Source organism: Embiotoca jacksoni, unplaced genomic scaffold (assembly GCF_022577435.1).
Source record: "Embiotoca jacksoni isolate LCO1_2020_lvr unplaced genomic scaffold, fEmbJac1.0.p SCAF_14, whole genome shotgun sequence".
NCBI classification, from domain to species: Eukaryota; Metazoa; Chordata; class Actinopteri; family Embiotocidae; genus Embiotoca; species Embiotoca jacksoni.
This window is the reverse complement of record NW_027185274.1, coordinates 9,559,514-9,586,344: the sequence shown is the minus strand read 5'-3', so window position 1 is coordinate 9,586,344 and position 26,831 is coordinate 9,559,514. Positions and strand designations below refer to the sequence as shown.

Here is a 26,831-nt window from a genome sequence, read left to right as displayed (position 1 = left end):
TCTATAAATGGACGATTCTCTTGACGCAAGTGTCTCAGTGATATGAAGCATAGTATCAGTTAAGGGAGAGCGCTGGAGCTGTGCTTGTATTTGCTGATTCACATTAGATGTTTGGGGTACAATAATTTGCTCAGTCACAGCTGTGGTCATATTTTTGCTGGTGCACAGTGCAGGCTTAATAACTTCTGAAGTTATTAGTTTTACTCTCGTGATCATACGAATGCCATATTATGCCTCCAAGCCACCTTCCTCCTGCGTGGGGTATTTTTTTTTTTAATTGTTGATTTAACTAATATTCATGTGTTTATTGAAGAAGGATAAACTCTCAGAAGAATATTTTTTGCTGCTCAGATTCTGAGAAGGATCCCTCTAACAGCAGAGCCTTTTCCGACTAAGCTAACTGCATAGAGAGTAAAAGTAAAACCATAACTTCCCGTTCTGTTCCAGCAGTAAGAAAGTTTTAATCAAAATCCCTCTGATGTGTAACTACCCTAATAACTGAAAATCAAGCCTTGGAACAGAGATTTTCTAGACAGTTTCTCACGTGTCTCAGTGCATGTGTCTTTGTGATTCAGTAAATATTTTGATGGCGGAAACGAGTGCTTGAACGTGTTAGTTCAGACGGGTTTGTAATTACAGCAGGATATAGAACCGTACAAGTTTTTGGACAGCAGACAAAAACAAGTTTAGAAGAAAATGTTGGAGAGTAGATATGAACAAAACCACATCACAGCGATGTAAGTGGCCGTGCTTTTATTAATAAGAGCTTTGTTTTTTTATTTGTTTGCTTACAGTAATGCTCGTTTAACCATGTTGAAATCATGAAGTTCCAATTTCCTATAACACGTGTTATACTATAGAAAGTAGTATGGCCAATATAGAAAATAAACTCCTGAAATGTGCAGTACAGCTTTTACAAAGACAGATCAAAGAAAAGCTAAACAAGAGATTGCATTGAGTTAGAGAAGCTAAACGAATAGAGGCTCGCTCAGACTTACTCGTGCATGACAGGACGTACAACAGTCTCCCCTGTGGTGTGGGCCTTGTAGAAGAGTGTGTAGAGGTAAGGCAGAAGTGTGTAACGTATTATCAGGTAACGTTTAGAGCTCTCCACCACCGCTGAGTTCTGGCCATATGCAGCTGGATCCTGAGGCTGGAGACACAAAGATGGAGTTGGGGATGAAGAACGAGACTGAATGGGAATAAAGATTTGTCTTTATCTACTGGGGAAAAAAAGAGAGAGACATGGAAGGAGGAATGAGAGAAGCTGTTTGAATGTGGGAAAGAAAAAAATCAGAGAAAAATGAGGGAAATTGAGTGACGGGAATTGTGTGGAGAGGAGCGATGATGATGCGGGAAAAAAGGAGGAAGAAAAACAAGGAACTACTTTCTTTAACATCCGCTTTTCTTTTTTTTTTGGATGAACTGTCCATTCACCTCACTCACAATAAATAACATAGAAATGAACATAGGATTAATCTAAATTTAGAGCTTGTGTTTGAGGTAGAAATGAAGAAAAAAGTGAGAAAAAGAAAAAAGAGCTATGATTTAATTTCTATGATAGTGTCGAGTGAGAGGGTGATTAGCTGCTAACAGGCCGGGCTCCTCTCATCTGGCTAATCATGTATGCCCTCAGCACCTCTGAGAGTCTGATGAGAACTGTGTGTGTGTGTGTGTGTGTGTGTGTGTGTGTGTGTGTGTGTGTGTGTGTGTGTGTGTGTGTGTGTGTGGACTGGCCTGGCTTGGCTTGGCCTGTACGGGCATGTGATGAGTGCCATGATTAGGGCAAAGCAAAGGTCACACGTTAGCTGTCTCATTTAGAGGAAATCGTACATCAAATTTATCATCATCATGTCTCTTGTCCTCCAGCAAATACTACCCCCCACCCCTCCAAACACACACACACACACACACACCCACCCTCTCTTCCCAGCCCTACTTTTACGCTGCTATTTTCGCAGCAATGATGATGAGCATGGAAATGTCAAATGAAGAATGTTGTGAGAGCATCAATTTTCTCGCTATGCGATGCTGTAGACTGACTTTTCACCCAAGGTATTTGTGTTCATCTACAGAAATAGCTCAACGGCAATATAAACACTCAGCAGGTGCTTTGTCTGTGTCTCTCAGTGACACGAAGCCACCGATCTGACATGTGACATTTCAATTTCGCGTGTGCTGGTTGACGATAAACACAAATATCACTTTATCTTTGTTATAATCCAAATTATTATTAATAAACCTGTTTGGTTGTCGTTGTAAGTCTGGTCAGCTTTGGTCTCAAATACCGAACCTAAGTGATGTTCTCTAAACCCCTCCCCTGAAGAGTGATTGTCCAGTCATAGCTTAGCAACTGTAACTCGGCACAGTGAGGCTGTTTGGATCACTGCATTATGTAGCTGCACTCACTGTTTCCTATCCCCAAGTCCCTTTCTGAAAAATGGTTGTCTTATGGTTAGGCTAAAAAGGATACTTGTATCTACACCCACACCTACACCTACATTGATATTCTACAAAATAGAGCCTGTGTATCCACCATGTGGCTCATCATATTGTAATTACTTAACATAAATTAGCATTAACGTTATGTTATACTAAAGTGTAAACTCTCCTTCTCGCCGAGTATCGGTGTGCCATGGAGCTCTTGAGCTACGTTTTGCTTCAGGCTCTCGTTACCCATAGCAGCCAATATGATTTTCAACAGCTTACATTCCCAGTGTTAAACCCCAAATTCAAAAGGTCCCACTGCTGCCATTTCATAACCCAGTGCCGGTGTGATGACAATCACCATAGATATGGAGAGAAGTTTATGTTTTTAACCGCTTGGAGTTTATAGCTCCTATACCGGGTTATGAAATGAAGGGTATACCCTGCAGCCCTTTAGACCAAACAGTTGCCGTGTGATACATAAATCTAAAACTGACAGTCTAATATAAGAATTGTAGGACAAAATGCCTTTACAGTACCTTGTAGCCCTGGGCGTTGTGGTTCCGACTGAAGGGATAGAAAGCCCCCACCTGCATCCAGCGACGACATAACTCTTCACTGCAGTCATCAAAGAATCCACAGATGTCAGCGCCGATCTGAAACACAAGAGGGCCCGACAGGTTGACATTTAGTCAGACTGGAACAGAAACACAAAGCTGGATTGCTATTTAATAAAAAAAAAAAAAAAAAAAAAAAAAAAAAAAAGAACATGGCTGTTGTGGATTCCAGTTGGAGATATAAAAAAATGTAATAAAGTATCTCAAGATATTAAAGGTCAAACTAGCAACCTTCAGAAAGTAAAACACCGGCATCTGAAGTCAACAAATCCACAGTAGGAAAAAACACAAAACATCGCTGTGATAACTGGCCGCATATTTGTCTTTTAAAATGCCTCTCGATGTCGGTTCAATTCAGTCAAGATTTACAGGCAGACAGTAGATGTAGGCAGAAATCTTTATTTACATTAATTGCACAATGGAGTCCAAGAAAGAGACTTCAGTCAAAGGCCAGTCCACATAGACTGCTTGCTTTCTATTGTTTACCCCTGGACACATTTTACAACAGACTCAATGGGAGGGAATCAATCCAAATCCCATTTCTCCGGCTTTCTCTCTCCTTCTCTCTGTCTTTGTGTGTGTGTGTGTTTTCTAAGGAATCTGAAATCTCCTTTACGCAGTCCCACCAGGAGTAGTTGGCATCTATAGGACCACCCGATGTGCACAGCTGGAGGACTGTGTGGATGTGTGCGAGTGTGTTTGTGTTCGACTCCCCTTGTTTTCGTACTGCTGTTTGCACTCTGTACTGTGTACTTGCATGCGTGTATCCCTGGTGCCCAGAGTGCACCTGGGTAGGGACTACCAGTGTGTTTTCTCCAGTCTGTTTTTCTAACGCGGTTGGTGTTCCCGCAAAGAGAACCGTTGTTCTCCCAGAGATTTTAATGGATCTCATTCCAAACACACTTTTTCTTGCCTGCCCCTCTGTCTTAATTCTTATGTCTCAACATAGATCTCAATTAGCAGTTGAATCCTCTTTAAAAAGACAAAAACGAGAACCATCTGAAAGCCAGAACCGGCACGCAGAATTAGAGCTAAGACTGGCTCAAGCCACAGCTTTCTCAGATTTGTTACAAGAGCTTCTTGTATGATACAAATGTTCTACGTACCTGATGGCTTTTCTCTCTCTCTCTGAAATATCTGAGGGGAATCTGAGTCTGAAATTAAATGTACCTATACCAGTGAAGGGAGCGTGGTATGATTTAGCACACAGTGCAGTTTACTTGACAAGAGGGAAATGAGTCCTAAATTAAAGTGTTAATACAATTAATTAGTGTGAGATATTTAAATCTGTTAAATAAGTGAAAAGTCTTAAATTCTGCCAAGACAGCCAGTTAGAGAATATATATTTTTTTTTTGTGTCACTCACTTACTTTAAGTATGATATGAACATTTGCCCTTCTGGGAAGGTTTGCTACTCACATAGGGAACGCCAAAAAGGCCGAACTCTAGCATGCCAGGGATGGCCCATTTTATGTCGTTCCAGTTGGCAGCATTGTCCCCCAGCCAGTGACCTGAATATTTTCCCACACCTGGAAAGGAGGAGCGGGTCAGGATCAGGGTACGGTTCTCTCCAAACACGCGCTGCATAGCTCTGTGGGATGACAGCAAGGAGAAAACCAGAGGAGGCAGGGGGTCATTAAGATGAAAAGGACACGGGGACAGGAAGAGCGAGAGCGCTGGGGAGAAACAGATATCCAACGCACAGACACAAGAACAAACGCCCGGACGCAGCCAGATGAGTTACACTTTTTCTTCCCTACTGTACATTGTTATTTTGTTTGAGGGAAATCGAAGCAGCATTGATTTCCATGACAATACAAAAGTCCTGATAATGTTTACAAAATGCGACTCCTGCCAATAATACATTTTAATTAGTGGGTAGAGGGATAAAAACAGAGAGGGAGAAAGAAAGGAGACAAAAGAAAGATGAGCTAGCTTTAATACCAAAGAACAGAGAGTCAGCAAGTCCAACTTCAGAGGGCTTATATTGCATGCACACGTTTTGTGTACATTCTAGCTTTATTTTCTGTACAATGTGGATACATCTCTGGAAAAATATTCTAGTGTGGCAACTTTGCTATAGTATATATTTTTGAAAGACACTCGTATTCCTCTGCAGGTATAGTATTAAGGAACACTGATGCTACACTGAGGGGGAAAAGTATCACCTGAAAGGTTACGGTGGCCTTATGCTTTGATCTTTATTGGCATCTGAGGTACATCTGAAAGCTTTATGGCAGTGATGAATCAGGATACGATAACTGCTGAATGTTAAAATATGTGGAACTGCACTGTTAGATAAGTAAAAAATAAAAAGGTTAAGAAACCTTTGTAATACAATGAGAAAAAAAAAACTGGTAAATTAGAATCTTATCCATGTTTTTGATGATTAAATTGTCTTGCTCAGGCAATATACTTTCCCCTTTTTATACTCAAAATATGATACAGTTTATCTTGGCATCAAGGATTGTGCATTGCTTTTGTTTAGTTTTATGGGGTGTTATTTCCCATCAGCCAAAAGCCCATTAGTGCAGGTGTGTACTGCTTTCTAATTGACGCAATTTCCCATACCATCACCATTAGCGTGTATTCGAATTCTGGCATCCGATACCACTTAAGCCTTGTAAAGAAATGACTGGCTGAGGGCTTGGAGACTTAAGGAATTCCTGTACTAAGATAAATACTTCTGCAGTCTTTATACCTTTGTGACATTTAAGTGGTTTGTGTTTTGTGTACTTACTCATGTGCCAGGCTTCTGAAAATGTTTTCATCAGACTATCTTGCTATGTTGATGGTCTATGAAGGACAAATCTGTTGTGCTCTGGTGAACATCATCCGCTGCTCACAAGTCTCTTAGTGCCAGTTTCCATTTCCTTTCAATGTTAGCCACACAAGACATACCTCATTGTTGTATCATTCCTAAGTAAAGTTACAGTAGCAAGGCACAATGCAAGTGCATCATGCATAAAATGGCCGGAAATCCTTAGTAGGACAACTGTTAAGCCAATTCACAGAGCAATTATCAACAATCTTTTTATCTGTTTATTTCCATACCTTGGAATTGATTATTAGGGATGGGCTTTTCAAACAAAAATACTATTTGATAGCTGGAAACTATTTGACTAGTATTTGAAGTCCCGGACATGTACAGACGCACCCACGCAGAAAGAGTGAGAGACTCATTCAGGTGGTAAATTCAGGCTCAAGAAATGCCATCAAACTTTGAAAACGTTCGCCTTTGATATAGCTGATGAGAAGCATGCTTTGGCTGCCATTTTTAAGATGGGGGTCGTTGTTTGCTCTGCACATTAAACATCAGACTGGTAGTAATGTCTTCTCCTTCTGTAGTTAAACAGTGGTTGGAAAACAGCTTTTAGGTACATTACTGCCACCGTCTGGCAGTAGTGATGCATTACTACCAGGCATTGATAAACAACAAATTAAAAAAAGACAAAACAATAGTCGCATAAACTATGCAATATTTAAAAACAAATTTATGGCTTTTTGAAAATCATAAACCGTCTTTAGATTATATCACTGATGTACGGAAACTTGCGATGCTCATATTTTGTAGATTTGTTGAGGTAACTGTTTCAGCACCAGACCCAGATGAAAAATTCAGTCAGGCGCCCTGGGAGCAGGGTTGATTAAAACATTTCTGCACGCATCACATGGAATCCAACTTGCAGTTGGTCTGCAAGAGTCACAGCCTATGATTTAGTGGAGGGCATAAGTCACTGCACTGCACTGAACTGAAAGATTTCTCTGTTGCACTTTTGCATGTCAGCTCCATAATTCTGTCCCACAGCCATCACTCACTTATTTCTGATTTAACAGCGCTTGATTTCGAAGATTGTGTGTGTTACACTGTTTTCCCCGCTGCACAGTGTACTGCGAGTTTGCCAAGGCCTCATTGCTCTGAAGCGGTGGCAGCAAGTTGGCCTTCATAGCGCGAGCTGGCCAAACTGCTGCTGTCATTGATTATGGATGCACTCACTTTTCAGTAGCCAGCACCATAGAGTAGCCATAGAGACTGTGGACATCATAGTGGTTCCCCCAGGCCTGCTTGGCATCCATACACAGAGTCTTACTGTACATCACCTCATCCAGAACCTCTGGGGGAGAGAAAAAGATAAAGGGAGGTGAAGAGATGGAGCAGGGTGAGAAGTGGTGTGGAATATAGGATGCAGTGAAGGGAGGGAGAGCCATGGAGGAAGGGGACAGAACGAATGGGTTCGACATTGATATATACGGCAATAGGAAATGGAAACAATGAGGAAATGAGAGAAAGTAGAGTGATTGAGGAAGAGGATGACTAAGGAGAAGTACAATAAAACAGGTGGCAGCAAGGGAGCACGGCTTTTTCCGGTTATGATCATCCTGTCTGGGACTCGGTTGGAATAAAAGACGTGGCAGAAGAGTCATTTTGAAAATTCCTCACTAGGGAACCACTATTTCAGATGACTTCTCCTCTGGACTTTAACTTACTTTATGAGCTATTGTGGTTCATTTATCAACTTGTGCACAACCTTTGGGCTGCAGGCTGCACACCTATGACATCCTCTGTTTCTTTGTATTAGGGTAAACATAGAGTACTTTGTTCTGCTTGTCATAAACTGTCGATTTGTTTTGTTGGAAAGGGCAAACTAACAAAGCATCCATGACAAAAGTTCAAGATTCAACCACTTCCCTAAATGAGCACACACACGATGCATATTTAAACTGCATAAGAACAGCAGCTATTCAGTATAATTGCTCAGAACATAGAAATAAATGTGTCTTACTTGGACTGTAGGGAGGGTAGTTGAGGTTGTTATCAGCACAGCCCTTCGTTGAGCCTTTCTTGAAATTAGCCACCTCATTCATGTCCTGCAAGTGCATATGAAGACATGTTTAACAAAACACAATTATGAGACTTAACTGATCATTTTAATGGATAATTACAGTGATCTATGGTATGCTACAGTAGTGGTGTGAATACAGGATTCATCTACTGGAGGTTTATTCACATACTGTATAACTATTTTATTTTCAGGATAAGTTTTGGTAAAGTGACCTGGATTGAGCTGAGGTGTTCAGAATAAAGTAAGATGGGAAATTGTGTGTTTTGCAACAAACAGCCTCAGTGATGAGTGATTCAAAACCAAATTTCCAGCTGAGGAATCGTTAACAATATAATGCGAGTTTCTGTCATTGGGGAGGCTGTTGCTCAGATGGTAAAGTGGGTTGCCCACTAATCAGAAGGTTGGTGGTTCAATCCCCAGTTCCTCCTCCTCCTCCTGTCCACATGCCTAAGTGTCCTTGGGCAAGACACTGAATCCCAAGTTGCCTCCAATGGCGTACCATCGGTGTGTGAATGTACTCCTGATGGCGAGAACCTCGCATGGCAGCTCAGTCTCATTAGTGGGTGAATGGGTGGGTGGAAAAAAAAATGTGTAAAAGACCATGAAGGTGACAAAGCGCTATACAAGTGCAGACCATTTACCATCTAATTAGTGAATGTGCGCCTTCATCATATCCATTTCAAACTGACTTACAATCCAGAGGGCATCATGTTTGATCTCATTGTAGAGTCGCTCATACTCATCAACCCACCAGTCGATGCAGTTTTGGCTGGTGTAGTCTGGAAATACAGTCTCCCCTGGCCACACCTGTGAGGGAGAGAACAGAAGATGCTGTTTGTTTACAAGCACTTTTTAATAGTTTTCGAACAAAATTCTGGGAATTTTTTTTTTTTGCATCACTCGGTTTCAGGACAACAAAAAAATGTTTAATCCCTTAAAGGGTGCGGAAATTTCAATCACCCTTGGTCATAAAAATAGATACGTAAAGTCTGAAAAATAGGAGCACAAGCAACCCACTTTTTTTTGGAACAAATGTAACATGTCGTCCAAATACACGACAGGTATGATTATAGATATGACCAGGATGTGAAGTGGTAAGGTTAGCTCAAGCCTACAGACACTTACCGGTAGTTAAAAGATACAACGCTCACGGGTCCACTTACAGCATTGCCCAAAATCAATGTACAGTAAACACATAACATTCCCAGCAGCTGCTTCACAATAAAAGCCCCCTGCTGTTTCTCTGATGAAAACTGTTTGGCTGGATTGCTGTCGCAAAATTTCTGTTGCTGACTGAGTGATCAAAGGTAGCCCATTTGTCAGCTAACTACCAGGTGATTGGCTGATAAGTTCACCATTGGTCAGCAAAATGCCGTAACGTCCGGTTTCAATTTAAAACCCATTTTTTTCAAATTAAAAATCTTCCCTTCATGGCCCAGACATATACTTGGTTTTGACGTAATCTTGTTTTATGTCACAGCGCCCTAAAGGAGTGTCATTTGTTTTTTTTCATTCGCGAACATGTGCTCCTTGCAAAAAAAAAAAAAAAAAAAAAAAAGAACAGAAGAGAGATGACGTGAGGGAGGGGGTGGGATTGATGAGGGGGGATGGTAAAGGAAAAAGGGGATAAAGAGACAGACGAGTTGAGGAAGAGAATGCAGGAGAGGAGAGGAGAGGAGAGGAGAGGAGAGGAGAGGAGAGGAGAGGAGAGGAGAGGAGAGGAGAGGAGAAATCGATAATGCAATAGAAACCTCTAGACGTGACTGTGTGTTAGAAGTCGTCCTTAATGACATGTATTGAGAAAAATGATTAATCCACAGAGAAAGGCAGATATTTTGTGTGTGTGTGTGTGTGTGTGTGTGTGTGTGTGTGTGTGTGTGTGTGTGTGTGTGTGTGTGTGTGTGTGTGTGTGTGTGTGTGCGTATTTCTGATGTTTGAATCCTTCTGTACAGCACACTAGATATTAAATCTCAAGGTTGCGCCACTCCAGCTATCTTTTACCTTTACTTCCACTGGAAATAAGTTTACAACCCAGTTTGTGGCAAAGACATGAATCATGCTTACATACGCTCACATGCACACGCAAACACACATCTACACACGCGCACACACACTGGCAGATTTATAGGCGGCTGTTTTTGGCAGGCGGTCAGAACTCCAAGGTCAGAGCTTGTTGATAGTCCCCCGCCGATGCCGTCTCTCTTTTTTTGAGTCAGTCCTTCCTTCGACACCAGATTTTGTCATCTCCAGCTGTGTACTAATACTGACAACAGGCAGAACACTCAACGAATCCGCTGGCATTTGTGGCTGCATATCTCACTCTATATTTGTCTGTTTCCGTGCTCTTTTGTCTGTCAGTGTGCCTATCTGTGTCATTACGCGTCTGTCTCCCTTCTCTTCTACCTGCTGTCTCTCTCTGTCCCTCTGCCTGCCTCCTCTCTAAAGTGTCTGTCTACCCTCCATTTCGTCTGTCCCTTTGTTGTGTGTACCTGATAATCTGTCTTTTTGTCTCTTGTCTCTCACTATGGCTGGCTTCCTGTGTACGTCCCTGTCACAGTGCCACTCAGTAAGACAGCCAGTCTGTCTGTCTGTGCATTTTCCTCTAATCTATTATTTGTGTGTCTGTCTGCGTACACCTGCCTTTCTCTCTCTGTCCATGTATGTGTCTGTCATCCCTAACTATAAACGCACATAGACTCCCCTTTTCTCTCCCTGCTGTTTTATTTACTACCATCAATTTTTACCTCTGTGGTCTAAACAGAAATATTCATCTGTGTGACTGAGGTTTTGCTGTGATTTTTCGAGCACACCCGGGAACGCTTTTATCCTTATCTTGGCGAGCAATTAGCTGTCTTAAAAGCAGAATAAATACCAACCTGTCGCTGCATCTCCTTTATTACTGACACAGCAACAGCAAAGGTCGTTTGGCAAAGACCCCACTGTTTTTATAACCAGGACACACACATTCATATGTAAATATAGGAGAATCAATTATATTCACACACATGCTTGCACACAACAACAACCAAGAATATCTTCTCATTTAGAGAAATGGATACACAGCTGAACACACAAGTGCCCCCCCCCCACCACCCACGTCTCACTCTCTCACAAACACACACACACACACACACACACACACACACACACACACACACACACACACACACTTGCACACTTAATCTGTGATGTGGTCATGCAGAACATTTTAAGATTAAAGACTAATGCAGAATCAATGCATATGTTTGACCTGTTATAAACAGCATAAAAAAGTGATTATCAGAGGGATTGGGCCTAATCGTGTGTGTAATCAAAAGCAACACTATAAAAGCATGGGAGCGACATACTTTTACCCCCCACCGCCACCCTCTCTGCAGGGGAGAGCTTTTTAAACATGTGCTCTGTGGGGAAAAGGATCAAAAATAACATGCCGGAGGCTTGAACTTCCGTTAGGGATTATTAGTCGGCTTGATGGAGAATATGAAAAACCAGTCACACGTGCATAGACATAGCAAATTAATATTAATGATTATGTTGCATGACTATTGTTGTATGTTTTGCAAAAACTCAAACACCAAATGGCCAAACATGTAAAGGACCTTCAGCACTGTTTGATTTATTTGGGTAAGAAGCTGCTAATTCGGATTTTCAGTCTCATGTCCTTGGACTCGTGATGAGCAAAACTGTGACCTCTTACCTCAATAACAATGTTGTTCGATAATGGTATCGCATATTGCGTCATTATTGTTTATGAGGTAAAAGAGGCATCACTGCCGTAACCAAATTAGAGTAGACTGTTTCTCTAGTTCCAACAGAGTGAAGAGTTCTTTCAAGTAAAACCATCAGCCATCACAATCCTTTGATTAAATGTGCAGTCACATTATATCAATATATTAAGCAGATTAACCTTTAATTCTGTGTGAAGACCTTCAATATTTGGAGCTAGTAGATTTTGGGTAACAAAGTGTACCAACATTTTTTTAGACTGCTGTTATTTCATCATGTTAATGCATATTTAATGAATATTTGATATCTCCATCTGATATCTATGTATGTATTGTCACTATAGCTATGAATCATTGTGTGCACTAAACAGGCCTGTGGGAATAAACTAAATTCTATCTCATTTTCAGTTTGTGAAGATTCATTTAAATACCTCTCAAAACCGTCTGTTTTCAACCTGCGGATTTCAACTGGGTATTTTCAGTTTTAGTTTTTTATGTTTTTTTAATAACTTTCACAAGATGAACGGTAAGCATGAATAAGATCACTACGACATTTAAACGCATTCAGATTGAATAACCTAACTGATGGATGAAATGCTAAAGTTTCACCCTTAAAAGCTTCAAAATAATTAATTGACAAGGATGTGCAAATCAAGCACAGTGCATTGCTGTCCTTTTTGTGGATCCCAAGCACATTTCAAGTTTAAAAATTCTTTGGTAATTTTCTAGTTAAGCTCCCTGTGTGGTCTTTATGGCTTATACCTTTTCTTTACAGTGTATGAATGCGAGATAAGCTATAATGTATGACACTCCTTTGACACACGCGTTCGACCTGTTCTTCACAATGAGTAGACTCAACCTTTCTCACTTACTCACAGCCTCCTCTTTTGCTATAAAATGCAGCTCACCTCTCCTAACAGAGGAGTTTTCCCATCTGATTCAGTGACCCAAGCGTTCTTCTGAGTCCCGCGGTCATAGGCCTCGTATGGAGCATTCCCAACCCTCTTACTGGTGGCTATCGCAGGATCCTGGAGACAAAGGAGTACAATAGTAAGAATATTAAGGGACAGAACGCTGTTTCAAATTCACTTTTAGCAAAGAACAGCCTTTTGTTATATTGGCTGCAAAATGCATTGCGTCGCTGCCACCATAATAGAAGTTTACAGAGAATTGTTGAAGTGGTTTACACGGTTTCTTTGGTGTAGCTGACTCAGAAAACACAACAGTATTTGGGTTCATGTTTAAATGAAATTTGATGTGACAACGTTCTGACGTCTGTCAGGAGTGATACGAAAATAAAAATGCTCTTTATTGGAATCCACCCAGTCTTTACTTCAATATTATAGTAAACTCCTGCAGTTTAAAAATACTCTTTTGTCAGGCATCTTTATAGCTAATGTTTACATCCAACTCACATCTCGCATCAACATGTGGCTAATAGTTCATGACTTCTTCCAAACCCTGAATCACATGGTAAATTGACAGCATTTGTATAGCTGCATTGGGATGTTTAAAGTTTATTCGATTTAATTATGTATCTTACCAGGATGAGGATGTATTTCTGTCCTTTCTCACTGAGGTATTCAGCAAACTGAGGCAACTCTTTGAAGTTCACTTTGTCATAGGTGAAATCTTTCTTATCTTCCATGTAGTCTATGTCGGTGTATTGGATGTCCTGCATGGGGAGAAGAAAAATTCCTGTTGTATTGAAGTTTTGCAGTCCAGGAAGAACATTTAAAAATGTCTAAATCGTCCCATAAAATATCAGTCTCCTTGTCTTCTTTTGAGAAGTTGTGTGAATAACTTGATGAGTTTACTTCAATTAGGTTAGATGTCATTAGATATTCAAAGCTTAATTGGAAATGCTAAAATGCTGGCATGGCTTCCATCTATTAAAATCCCATGTGCATCTTGCATGAGTGTAATACATTCAAAATGACCCACCTCTTAAATGTACCCACTCATGTTTCCCCTTCTGTGCATAACTTAGACCCATCCACTACAAATTCAGCATCTTCAGAGTGACTTGAATGTATCCTCCTCACACCGTATTCTCATCTCAGCAGAGCTAATAAAAACACTATTAAACGTTTGCACTTTGAGTCTCTGAAAAAAACAAATATTTAAACGGCTAGCTTGTCTGTTGACCTTCCTTTGCGGGACTTTTAGAACCCTGATATGGGTGCAAACAACTTCGTTAATGTGCTGCAAAACCTTGGGAGGACAATGGAAATGTTAACACTTTTTTTTCCCCTTTTTTTTCTTTTGCCAATTTGTGACTTTATGCTTGCTCTCTGTCTGTCCGCTACGTGCCAAAATCTACTTCATATCAATAGAGCAGATGGTTTGGAAGGCTCTGCCAGGTCCTTCGTCTAATGGTAATCAGCTCCAGACATATTAGGGAGAATGTGATAATATCCTCTGTGGTCTATCTAATGGTTATCAAACATGTCCCTCAGTACAGCAGGAGAGAAAGCAGCTGCATCCTAATGTCTTTGGATCCGTAATGGGGGTTGGAGATGATCAGGGTGAAATATTGAGATGGGTGGGAAAGTTGTTTGTATTTGATCTAAGGTTAAGATTGAGTTCAAACTCCATCCTTGATTGGTGCAATCACTGCTGAGTTGTAATACAGTTGAAGTGTTTTTTGGGGACATGTAGAGATTAAGATTAGGAGTTTACCTTGGTAATTAAACAACAACAACAACAACAACAAGTACATTAAACATCAGTAATCCGCATAGAAGGGAGTTCTTACAGTGATGCAGAGCCGACAAAGATAAGCAAAGGCTCATTCCCAAGTAAATGTCAACCAGAACTGGTATTTATCAAATGTCTCAGAAGGAAAGAGGTGTTGGAGTAGTTTTAACATTCAGATCGGGATGAATGAGATAATGAAAGGAGCTCGGTCGATTGATCTTTGATCAGCGCTAACGTTCGGTGACGCTTGAAAAATAGTGGCTCCCGGACTGAACCTATAGAGCCGAGCAGACTCTCCATTACTTGACAGAAAGCTGGATTAGCCCATCTAAGCTAAAGGCCATCCCTATCACTCTGACTGTCTGTCGGACTCCCGCTTCAACCTTCATATCATGTCTCCACAGATAGTGTAGTGGTTAAGGCTCTTGCCTCTGGAACCACACAGTGGTGCATGAGTGGTTCAAATTTAACAAGGGGTGCACAAGGTGAAGTATGGATTGCCTTCACTTCCCCCCTAAAAGCTATACAGCTGCAGCTAAAGACCCCACCCCCTGCACGCACACACACAGACCCAGCAATGCCATTATATTATTTCAGACAGTTGGCCTTTAAAATGCATATTTTGTCTTAAGATAAGGACAATCCTGCAAATGTCTCTGCACCTGTCATCTGAGGTCACGCTCAAAGACCTGCCTCCCAATTTGCATTCCCTGCTTTGCAAAACAAAGTAAATACATGAGTTGGAACGAGTGTCCAATATCAATGAAAACAAGTCCCATGTTTTCAGTTGATCATGATCTCGCGCTCCTTATTCTTTGGGTGCATTTTGTCAGGTAGTTTCTGAGACACAGAGAACTTCCAGCCCCACCTTACATCTAGTCTGGCAGGAGTTTATTGTGCCCTTTTTATTGTGGTAAGCAATACAACACAAACAAATTCTGATAAAAATGTATAGCCCTGCGATTTACAATATAGAGCTGAGAGATTAAGTGTGAAAGTGTCAAACACGTGAGGACATTGATGCGGCTGAAATTCATGTGGATAATATTGTAATATAACACAGGTAAAAATTTGTAAACAATTCCAAATTTTATCAGCGGGATATGGGGACAAAATAACAAATGTGGGTCGACGCAGCAGTAGCCTTGATAGCAATTTTAGATTGGGTTGAGGAAAACATTGTCAGACATAATGTATATAGACAGCTTGCAAAATAAATAAACCAGCAGCGGAATGAAAAGCAAGCAGAGCGGATCTTACATATGGGATGCCAATGGCGCGGTTCCTCTCCACTGTACTCTTCACCTCACTCAGGTTGCCGTAGTCCCACCGTGAAAGCTGGAAACCCAGCGACCAGTAGGGAGGAATGACAGGCCTGCCAATGAGCTAAACAGCATAATGGACTAATTTAATGCAATGCCTGCACCAAGGGAACTCACCAACCATTTTCATACAACAAGACGTACACAGAAAACCTCCCCCACATATTTTATTGATTTCAAAAATTACCTCAAGAAACTCCTGCACCACTTGTTCTGGTGTGTCTCCAAAGAGAATGTAGAAGTCGAGAATTCCTCCAATCGTCCTGTAGGTCACAGCCGGGGCGGGCTGCAGAGTCACCTCTGGAAAACAAATATATGGAGGCACTGCAGACTGTATCCTCATATTATCCTTAACTATAAATCACAACCCTAAAGTGCCTTCTCAAACTATTGGGAACCAGCTGTACATCTATTTTCACACATTTCCTTATAGAATCTTTGGAGGAGTTTTGCTTCACGCAGATGACACAGTATATGTATCATTCAAGACAATCCTTCAAAGAAAAAAAAGCTTTTATATAAGGAGACTGTAGACATGAGCAAGAGCAACATGTCACTGGGCATTCCCATTGCTTTCAGTCATCTCCTTCACAGATAAAATAGCTATGTAATATTCTCTTTGATTTGTCAGCACAATTCTTTGATTGAGGCAACGGTAGATCCATTTGTGTTCAGAGGATGAGGCATAACTGATGGTTCATGTGCCCTTGAACCATTTTATAATGACTTTCTTTTCCTAATGTGTTGCATATGTGTGTGCATATCATGTGTAAGTATGTGTCATATTGTATGTTCATCTGTCAAAAACATAATTTTTGCATTTGTGCACACCCCCTATAGGACAGCGTCAGTGCTTTTGTGCTCACACATATTTCTGTGTATCCAAAATACCAGAATGTGTTCTTGAGTGTGTGCGTGTGTGTATGTGTATCTTTACCCATAGCATTGCTGTTCATGAGAAAGACTCCGAATGACTTTCCACTCTCATCTTCCAGACAGAGGAAGAAGGGATAGTGTCCATAGAGGTTATGTGTTCCCTGCAGGGATGGTAGAGAGGGATGGAGGGATATAGGGAAGAGGTGAGAGGCACAGGGGAGATGTGGGAGACTTACTGAGACTGAGGGTGTGACTATACTGCTTAATCAGCTTACAAGACATTCAATTATAATCCCTTTGAGAAGGAGAATACACTTGTTGAGAGCGCATGTAAACATGCCACTTACACACATGCACACTATGCACATACACGCACTTCCAAGGTAGACTTCAGCAGACTTGTTTTTCAGTCAACAGTGGTGTGTGTGTGTGTGTGTGTGTTCCCTCCCTACCCCATTTGGGAAAGCATCTCTGGTGAAAATGGGCCAGGTTTTCCAGTAAGTGTCGTGACGATAGTTCCTGTGCACATGCTCTCCCAGGCCATAGATATTATGGGATGGAAGCTTTGCAGACAGCTGCAGGTACTGGTCTGAAAACACCAGTGGAGCCATTGTAGTGTCGAACCTGGATATGTTTAGAAAAGACACAAAAGAAAGAAAACAATAACTTATCACCACTGGGAAGTGAGAAGACAGATGTGGGGGAACAAAAAAAAAAGGGAGAGCAGATGAGAGAGAGAGAGAAGAAATGTGAGAGACAAAGAGGCAAGAAGGAAAATGAGAATGAAATGCAGCGAGGGGAAAGAGAGTGGGAGTGGGAACAGGGGTTGAGTTGTCAAAAGAAAAACCAGAGAGAGAAGACAGACCATCCCTTCGAGCTCTAATAAGCCCTCATGGTAGCATTTCTCGAGTCTTCAAAACAAGACATACACTGGTAGTTGAAATACTTGGGCTGCTGGAGCTGGAAACAGCTGTCAAAAAGGTTGTAAATGCAGTGAATATTGTTGCTATTGAATATTCATAGTAACACATGGCTGAAATAACAAGTATTTTCATTAGGTAGTGCATTTAATCACATGACACAGCTCGACTTAACACTGTCAGAGTAGATGGCTCTGTTGTGAATGGCTGCATTGATATTCAGTGAATGAGTGTGTTTACAAGTAGCTTTTATCACCAGAAGAGAACGCCCACATGGAAAGCAGCAAGGTCACAGAGCAGAATAATTATGAATATCATCACTGCATGTGCACACTCTGCATCGGTCAAGTTTAACATTTGATATAGGTGGAGCTAAATAGTAGATGCAACAATGATGACTTGGAGCCATTTAATAATATCAAAAGTAAATGTGTAATTCTTGTTATGGCTCTACGTTATGGACTTTTTACTGCTAATGTGCTCCTCGTATCGTTATCACAATGTTATTAAAAAATTATATAAAATATTAGATGTGATGGTGCTCCTGATGACAATAACAGCTGCCAAAGCAGGAAGTTATCAAACTCCACAAAGACCCATTTCTATTAACTATGAACATACATTTAGCTGAAAGTTTTCCCCCAGCTTATTATTCTCCTGTGAAAGTTTAACTATGCTTTAACCCGGTGACATTCTACCGCCCACTGTCCTTCAATAGAGCATGACTTACTTATAAAATGAATGTTGGAAGAGCGCTAGGGAACACTGTCCAAAGGGCCTGTTAAATGTTCATATTCATTTAATGGTTTAAAATTTAATTTTGGTTTTGCTGCAACTGGCAGAATGCAGAGAAGTTAAGACATTTAAAATTGATGAAGTATAATTTTAACAAAAGGAAAGGCTCTTGAAAAGCCAATGTCTGACCTATTCCCTGAAAACACCACAGGACAATGATGAAGCTTATTCACCTCGCAAGTGGTCCCATAAAGACAGGGTTATGAGAGGGGAAAAACAGTCATGCAGTCTGATAAAAAAAAAAAAAATTAAATTTAAAAAAAGCTGATAATCTACTGACGAATCTTGAGAGCAATCTCAGCTTCTGGTTTAAGGTCATGTGCAGTGTTGAAACAGATGACAATGCAGCTTGATGCGCCAGTATGTAATGGAAGGTAGTGAGACAAACCAAAGGTTGTCGTGATGTCACAATCGCTATTGTGTTGAAGACAATAATTGCTGTAGGTGGACAACCTTTCATAATGGGGGAAAATAAATAAATAAAGCAACTAAATACAAAACACTGAAATGATAGAACCAGAATACATAAAGTGTAGAAGTATTGTTGTTGCTAAATGTTTGGCCATGTCAGGGCAACATGTTATATTAGGCGTGAGTACAGAGGAATGTTCTTAAATGGGTTGTTGGGCCTGATTTGACAGGTCTGTAGTACAGATAACCTTCATACACGGGGAGCAGGTCCTGTTCAGTGGAGGCTGCCACGTTTCTACAGTAACCCAGAACAGGCAAACCAAAAGCTCTATCTAGAGAGGGCCTTTTGCGTGTTTGTTTGGCCTCCGTTTATTGTCCTACATGCTTGGAAGATAAGAGTCATAAGAGTCAGCTGAGTGGTATTCAGTTGGTCGCAATCTGCAACGTCACTGCTAGAGGCCACTAAATCTGACACACTGCTCCTTAAAAAGGACTATTGATAAGTAGCAATGCTGATATCAAGACCGATATCACCAATATCCTACTGATATCCAACCCAGCTTTAGCTTTTACCTTCCCTAGAAAAAAAAAGAAAAAAAAAGTAATCCAAACTAAAAACTAAATGGTGGGAAAACTTGTCATGCACCATTCAGCTCTGATTCACAACAACAGAACACAGCGGTGTGCAAAACACCATTAGTGTATAAATTCATGCTCATGGTGTTTAGCTCTGTTTATCACATCCTACTACTAGTATAAGCATGGGTTATTTTTGCCTTATTAGTCACAAAATGTCATCTTCCATACAGCATGAATGATAATAATGGTTAAATGCCTCATGGTGTTCTGGGCACATGTTTCCGAGGGTTAATCCATCACTGTGATGTCACCCAGGGCTTACCGAGGGTTGTGCCGTGGATCGACGTGAACATAATTACTGGTTGCTGTGGGAAACAAACTTCTTACACGGGAAGGGGTCCCATGTCATTATTATCTGGCAATATTGCATAACAATGGGATGATGTGGTGCTCCGGCCAACTCGGAGGGTTTCTGGCATACTTGCATCAAATGAGATCGAAAGAATCAATGTTAATCTATTGGCAACTGTCAATTCTCAATTCACTAAGGCAACAGGGAGGATTCTGGAAAGCAAGAACTAAGACAGCAAATTAAATATTCCGCAACTCGGCTTCTCTTATATTCTGTTTCAGGTACTATGACATTTACTTTGACTCTAGAATTTAATCTATATAATCAACTCTGCACATAGATTGAGATGCCATCTTAATAATAATATTCACCATAACAACCCCCTGCTGCAATACTTGTTTCCACTATGCCCTCATACGTCTCAACAAGACAAAGACCCTGCTTTTATTTTTGTTATTTTTCTGTTGGAGAGCCGCATCTGAAGCTTCTTCACGGGGAAAAAAAAACACCAAAGTAAATACGTTTCACTTTCATGTCGGCAAGTAGACGTTGGTCGTTTGTGTGCTCGTGAGTGTTTGCGGCAGACGCACGCTCCGCATCCTCACTTCGCTCAGACGTCATTACGCATTCATCGGAGTCGGTTAATTAAACATAACAGGCCGTATTGCGCCGTATTGAGCTTTTGGACGAGCAGAAGTGGCGGCGCAAGTCGCAAATATGCGTCAAACTACGTTAATAACTCTCAACCTTTGTTGTTTAACATGAGGACACGAGGACAGCCCGGCGCGTGGCTCAATGGTGGGTCTCCTCTAAAGTTTGCTAGCCATCAATAGATTATGCCACGTTATCACTTTAGCGAACACACTGCACATGCCGGCCACAGATACCCAATACAAATATTTGGGGTGAAACCACATGCCGACCTTTTTATATGACATATCTCCTTTAAATATAGGGATTATGTTTCAGCTTTAGACCCATCCTGCTGGCACTATTATAGTCTTCACTGAGCTTTTCCGCTACTTCCCTTTATAGCAGCTACACTGAAGCCAATGCAGCACCACACTGTCACCGAAACACCACAATATAAAGGTATTTAGGTAATAACAAGACATTTAGATTTGATAGCTCTATGATTGTCTCCCACATGAGCACACATTTATACTTAAACGTATGTATTGCTATTACTTAATAATAGGTATCCTGGATTTGCTGCTTGTCTCTGTTATATATTACTGTAAATTTAATGTTTTAGGGTTTGAGAGTTGGTTCGACAAAGTATGCAATTTAAAAAGCTCTAGCAAAATGTGATGACCATTTATCAGTTTTTGCTGAATGTCATGGACAGAACAATTAATACAAGTGATAATCATCTGATTAATCAACTATTAAAATGATTGTTTGCTTCAATCCTAGACAATAACATATAAGATGTATCGTGAGAAAGAAAATCCCACTTATTGACAAAAGCTTTGAATAAAATACACTCAGTATAGGCTGCAGTTTTCGGTATTTTTCTTCCTAACTTGGACAGAAATGCCAGCTATCATCTGTTAATGATTACATCTTCTTCTTCTATAACTCTGTTCAGTGAGTAATCAGTAATTAAGTTTAAGTGAGCTTCATCTCAACATAAAGAATTGCCTTACATACGCCCAAGGGCCAAACTTTTTGCCCCAAGCAAGAAAACTGCACTTACTCAAAGGGCAGACTAGGCCTTCATCCAGCCAGGAGACAAAAAACCCATCCATCACAAATAAATTCAAATGGACCACACGCATAGAGAGCACTCACAGGACTCTACTGTTCTCCCTCCTGCGCACAGTAAGGCCAAAGGGATTGTGTGTGATCTCCAGTGTGTTGCTGATAGGGCTGGATGGGTCACTGTTGAGGCTCCTGACGTGCTCATGGGGCACCTCGAACCTCTTCCTCTGGGCATCGTAGATCTGAGGGAAAGGACACAACCATTGGAGCAGTGTGAGTGTAGCCTCCTTTCTCGTGGTCATGCACAGTATGTTCTTTTGTTGTGTACATGTTGTCCTGTTTTGTTCTGTACCGCATTTGTGTCAACGCTCTTTGATTCAGAACTGCTTTTGAAAATTAATTTGACTTGACCACATTTATCTCGCCGTTTCATCTGCTGTTGTCAAAATGTGGATGTGTGAATTTGTGAGCGAGCAAGAAGTGTGTTTAACAGTGAGAAGATAGATTAAGTATCTGTCAGTGTTCACCTTAAATCGGAGTCGATTGTTTGACTGCATTTCTGCGTGAAATGACAGTTCTTGTACATCCGCTCCGAATAAAGAAGGAGAGGGGTTTCGCTTCAGTTTGGCTTGCATTACTGCAAATTTAAACACATGACAACAGACAAATTAAAGGTATAATACAAACCTAATATTCATTTTAAGAAATCTATCACATTTAACTACTTAACACTCAAAATGCAGTTAAAACAACAAAACAATCATACTATTATTGTGTGATAATAGTGGTATTACTTATCGATATTAGAGTTCAGTAACTCCCTGCAGTCTCCCCTAGTTGCCTGCCAACTACAACATAGTCAAACTACTCCTTTAATACTCACGTGCACATTTTTGAAATAGTTCTATGTTCTAGATAAAAATTGTTGGATGAACTGTGCAAAAGTTCCTGACTTATTCTGGAAACATAAGTGCATTAGAAAAATACATTATTTGTATGTATTGATTAAAGTCCCTCTGTCTATCTCAGGCTGGCCAAGACAAATGAGTATTTTTGATAGTGTTCCTCTCAGTCTAGGCATTTTATCACCTTTGTCACACAAACATTCTAAATATATATATATATATATATATATATATTAATATATATATACTTTGCCAACAATGTGACTGAAAATTATGCAGTTCAGACTTTATAAGAAACGTCCAATGTTTCTTTCTTGCCTTTACCCAATAAATGCGTCCACGGAAGGCAGGGAGATCAAGTAGGAAATAGAAAAACCTGCAAGCTGCAAAGTCAATCATGTTTTCTGATATGTCATCCATGTCATATTTCACAGAAAAGCATGCCTCAAGCAAAGTGAGTGAAAAAGGAAAAACGTGTGATGTGAGGAAGAACAACAGAGTAAGGAAATGTGGAGCAGTTAGAGTTAGAAAATAAGCTAAATAGAAAGCCGAATAATTCCCTCAGTGGGTAAGCACATGAGTGGGGAAGCGGGATAGAGAAAGGGGAAACAGGGATTTACCATAAGGATCTGGTTGCTCCACTGATTCCACTGTGTAGCCATGGTTGGTTGAGAAGAAACACCAGGGAACATTTCTCTCATCCAGTGGCCCCCAGCAACATCCACGCTGCTCACATGTTTGCTGTAGGAAGTAGGAAAGTTGATGTTGTTATCATTATCATTATCCATGTTGCCATTATTGTCATTACTGCTACTATAAACAATGTTATTATCACCATTGCCATGGTACTAATAATCATTATGATTAAAAACACCATCATTATCAATAACCCTTTTTTCAGTTGCGGCAACAATTGAGCTGTATCAGTTGTTAGGAGATCCGTTTTCTCGGGAGCTTTAACTCTCCTCTCTTTTGGTTCAAGGTCTTCTCTACAAGCATTACTGTGCATTCATGGAGATGATGGTGACTCATACCTTGGAGGCTCCTGCATCAGGGAAACAGTCTACTCTCTCAGCCAGAGGTATGTTGGGACACTGAGGAACGAAGACGTCTGTACTTTCTGCCGAAAGATGAAATGTTTGCTTCAAGCCCAACAACTAAATCTACATTTCAAAGTGAAAACCCAGGACATTTGCCATAATAAATGAATATCCGGCCTATTCAGTGGTTTAAGATTGATATTCATGTGAGCAATGAACCAAAGGGGAGAAGTAATTTCATGGTATATCCTTTGTTCATGTCCTAATACCAAACAAGGACGGTTGTCTAACCATAACCAGATGGCTTCATAACCACCTTATTGTAACCGTGACGACCAAGGTCCCACCAACTAATGTCAGACCTTTTTAACCCCAGAGACCAATGTTTATTTTCTGTTATCAAACATTAAACTGATTTATGATTCAGCAGTGTTTTGTTACAGCAGTGGTATAGGCAAGTCATAAAACATGTGTTGCTCTAAAGATAAATTGATGTAGTAGTTTATTTTGAAGGACTTGTTGGACCATTTATCATTGCATATTTTGACACGTCCAAAATAATTCAAAGTTAACCCTTGTGTTGTCCTTGGGTCAAAATGACCCGCAGCTGTGTTCAACCAAGTTCTACTTTATTTCTATATTTTTATATTTTTTGGGATCATTGGTCATCATTCTTTAAAGAAACCCTCACAGCCTCCTTGTCACCAATGATCCCAAAAAATATGAAAATAAAATAGAAATTGGTTGAACACAGCTGCGGGTCATTTTGACCAAAGGACAACACAAGGGTTAAGTGCCTGTTTCCCTGAACCATGACTGAAAATATCTTAGTTTTCTTTGGATGATGACCTACAATATGTACCAATATGTAGTGTCAGCAAACTTTTTGGCTGGACCACAATAGTCGGTCCTGCCCTTTGATGGCTATCAATGCCACAACATCCTGTCTATGTTTCAAATTAAAATCCTGATAGCATTTTATACACGGTCCAGCCATATATTTTCAGTTTTGACATATTCTTGTTTAATGAGCTTTGCATGGTTTCAGACCAAAGTTACATTTCTTCAAAAAGTTAATAAAAAAATTTAACTTTTTTTTAGGTTTTAGGTTTGCATATTTATTTATGTGTATGTTTAGTTCACCTACCATCTTTAACGACTCCTGGCTCTCCCGTTAAAAACAGAACTATCATCGTAACGGCTGTTACAAACATCAATGCAAAGAGGACCATTAAGATCACCTCCAACCCCGAGAACCGCCTTTTCCCCATCTGATACACACAAACAAATGCACACACACACACACACACACACACACACACACACACACACACATGTATATATACAGAATGATTATAAAGGCCAACATCATTAACACCCATTAATGACACCAAGTTTACTAAAGGCAAGGTCTCAAAGGTCTAAAAACTTTCTTGCTTAATGAGGCCCATTGGCAAGACACACATACTCACAAAAAATATATTTATATACTTTATATAGTAAACACATATCTGACAGACATATTTTCTATGCACTAACCTTGGATTCTGCATAAACCCGTACAAAGTTATGAAAAGGCACTAAACTCAGGAATTACAACAGTAAAGGAAAAAGAAGAAAAGTTTGAAGAAGAGAAAAGGAGAGTTTACAAAACTATAGGGCGAGTTTAGTCTTTGCAAAGGCGCCCATCATATCACTCAAGCAATTAGGCTTCACTCCAGTATACTCTGGGAGACAAAAACAAGGTGAATGTCTGTATGTGTGCGTCTATTTGTGTGTGTGTGTGTGTGTGTGTGTGTGTGTGTGTGTGTGTGTGTGTGTGTGTGTGTGTGTGTGTGTGTGTGTGTGTGAGAGAGGCTTATAGCCATCCGGTTTAATGTGCTGTGAAGAGCAGGTGAAGGCGTAGAAACAGAGACGGAGAGTCAAAGGGGTGCATGCACTTGTGAGTTCACAATCATCTGTATATCACAGAGAAACGCTGTAAAGCAAACATGCAATATCAAACAAAAAATATGCACAAACATTCATGCAGTCCAAACCTTTGAGGTTCACTAGTCTTCCATTTAGCTTACACTAACCACCTAAAAATAGCGTTCACTCGGCATATCAGTTTACGTCTCCCAACACAGACAGTCTGATACTAAACAACTAACACCACTTTATAACTGTGCTGTTGAGACGTCCATGAGTACAAGTAGTTCAAAATATTATCTGAATTTGTATTAAAACTTCTACTTAATGCTTTTTGTTTGCTTATTTAAAACTTTGATATCAACCAAAGACATGGTTTGTTAACTGTAATTATGCTTCAAACTGTCATAAAAAAGTGTAGCTCAGTGAAGTGTGCATTTAAACCAAAAACAAAACAAAAAGATCTCAATGCAAAGCCCTCCATAGACATCTGTTCCTCTGAGCTGCATTGCAATTTACAGATTTTTTTACTCTACTGGCAAGGAACTACACATAAACAACATTATCATTGACGTCTGTCCACAGTGATATGACTGGCACTGCATAATTCAAACATCTGCAAGCTACAAAATGTAAAAAAATATTTATTTATTTAAATGACGGCCATGACCATCTGCTTCTTGCAAGTCTGTAACTATAACAAGAATTATCTTTGAAATGCAACATGAAGTCATCATAATTATATGTTGATGTTGTAGTTATAAAAAAATGAAATCCCTCTAGAATCACAGTAATAATCATTATTCAACATCAGATTGTAAATCATACTGTATCATCAACAAATATCATAGTCATAGTCAACACATTGCAAAGAATGTTTACTTGCTGTAGAGTATAATAACTGCAACATAGGATAAAGACTATTCGTTTTTGTGTTGAACAGCTACACAGCCTGCGGCCGCAGCCTTACCTTGACTCTCTCCAATGATCGGGGCAAAGTGCTTCTGAGTTCAAGTGAGATAGCAATTTATAATCCACAAGATGCATTGTGGTCAAAGGGGCTCACCAGTCCTTTACTGCATGGCATGTTCTTTTGCTCGTGCATGCGTGCGTGCTCTACAGTCTCAGCATGGAGCCCAAAGCTATAAAAATGTCAGATAACCATCGACAGAGTGAGAAAACAACTGCAGCTTAAAAGCCCCCATATCAGCTTGTTACAATCAGTCCCGTTATCGCATTTGATTCCACAGTTCTAATGGGTGTGTATGTGTGTGTGTCTGCCTGTGCATGCTTTTATGGTTATATAGTTATAGATTATCAGAAGGTTATTGTGTATTTTTATTTTCCTATAATGACTCAGCCTGAGTAATCTTTGATTACCACCGAGGTGGTGGTGTGATCACAGTGGGTGATTAACTCGCATGCGAGTACTCTCTTACACCCACTTGGCGGGAGTTAATTAAACTGATGTGGCAGAAACAGTCATTCATTCAGAAAAGCAACTCTTTAGAATAGATTAAAGTACACACAGATTACAGGTTGTATTGCTGGTAATACATCATATGATCAAAGCTTAAAAGTTACTGTTGTATTTTCATATTGTAATTTTACAGTGTGGTCCAACATGACGAAGAGTCACTGCATGCATGTGGTTACATGTGGCAGCTGTCAGTAGTTAGGCGTGGTAGCTTTACATGTTTAAG

The 26,831-nt window shown here is 40.2% G+C and overlaps 1 protein-coding gene across 2 annotated transcripts in view; it reads right to left on the bottom strand.

Moving 5' to 3' along the window:
• The window catches only part of si (sucrase-isomaltase), a 67,671-nt gene extending 41,508 nt beyond the window's left edge, over nucleotides 1-26,163 (bottom strand). Inside the window, exons 1-18 of one of the 2 annotated variants that reach the window (XM_069147884.1) lie at nucleotides 26,099-26,163; nucleotides 24,365-24,488; nucleotides 23,212-23,297; nucleotides 22,798-22,918; nucleotides 21,800-21,909; nucleotides 21,363-21,514; nucleotides 16,964-17,135; nucleotides 16,573-16,672; nucleotides 15,823-15,935; nucleotides 15,574-15,699; nucleotides 13,157-13,288; nucleotides 12,522-12,641; nucleotides 8,582-8,695; nucleotides 7,829-7,913; nucleotides 7,042-7,159; nucleotides 4,464-4,635; nucleotides 2,967-3,083; nucleotides 999-1,153 (exon numbers count right to left, since the gene is read on the bottom strand). In XM_069147884.1, the coding sequence (XP_069003985.1) occupies nucleotides 999-1,153; nucleotides 2,967-3,083; nucleotides 4,464-4,635; nucleotides 7,042-7,159; nucleotides 7,829-7,913; nucleotides 8,582-8,695; nucleotides 12,522-12,641; nucleotides 13,157-13,288; nucleotides 15,574-15,699; nucleotides 15,823-15,935; nucleotides 16,573-16,672; nucleotides 16,964-17,135; nucleotides 21,363-21,514; nucleotides 21,800-21,909; nucleotides 22,798-22,918; nucleotides 23,212-23,297; nucleotides 24,365-24,488 (2,117 nt within the window). In that variant the 5' untranslated portion in view covers nucleotides 26,099-26,163. Of the gene's footprint in view, nucleotides 1-998; nucleotides 1,154-2,966; nucleotides 3,084-4,463; nucleotides 4,636-7,041; nucleotides 7,160-7,828; nucleotides 7,914-8,581; nucleotides 8,696-12,521; nucleotides 12,642-13,156; nucleotides 13,289-15,573; nucleotides 15,700-15,822; nucleotides 15,936-16,572; nucleotides 16,673-16,963; nucleotides 17,136-21,362; nucleotides 21,515-21,799; nucleotides 21,910-22,797; nucleotides 22,919-23,211; nucleotides 23,298-24,364; nucleotides 24,489-25,256; nucleotides 25,292-26,098 lie in introns of those variants that run through there. The other variant, XM_069147883.1, reaches the window with a different exon arrangement.
• Nucleotides 26,164-26,831: the final 668 nt, after the last annotated feature.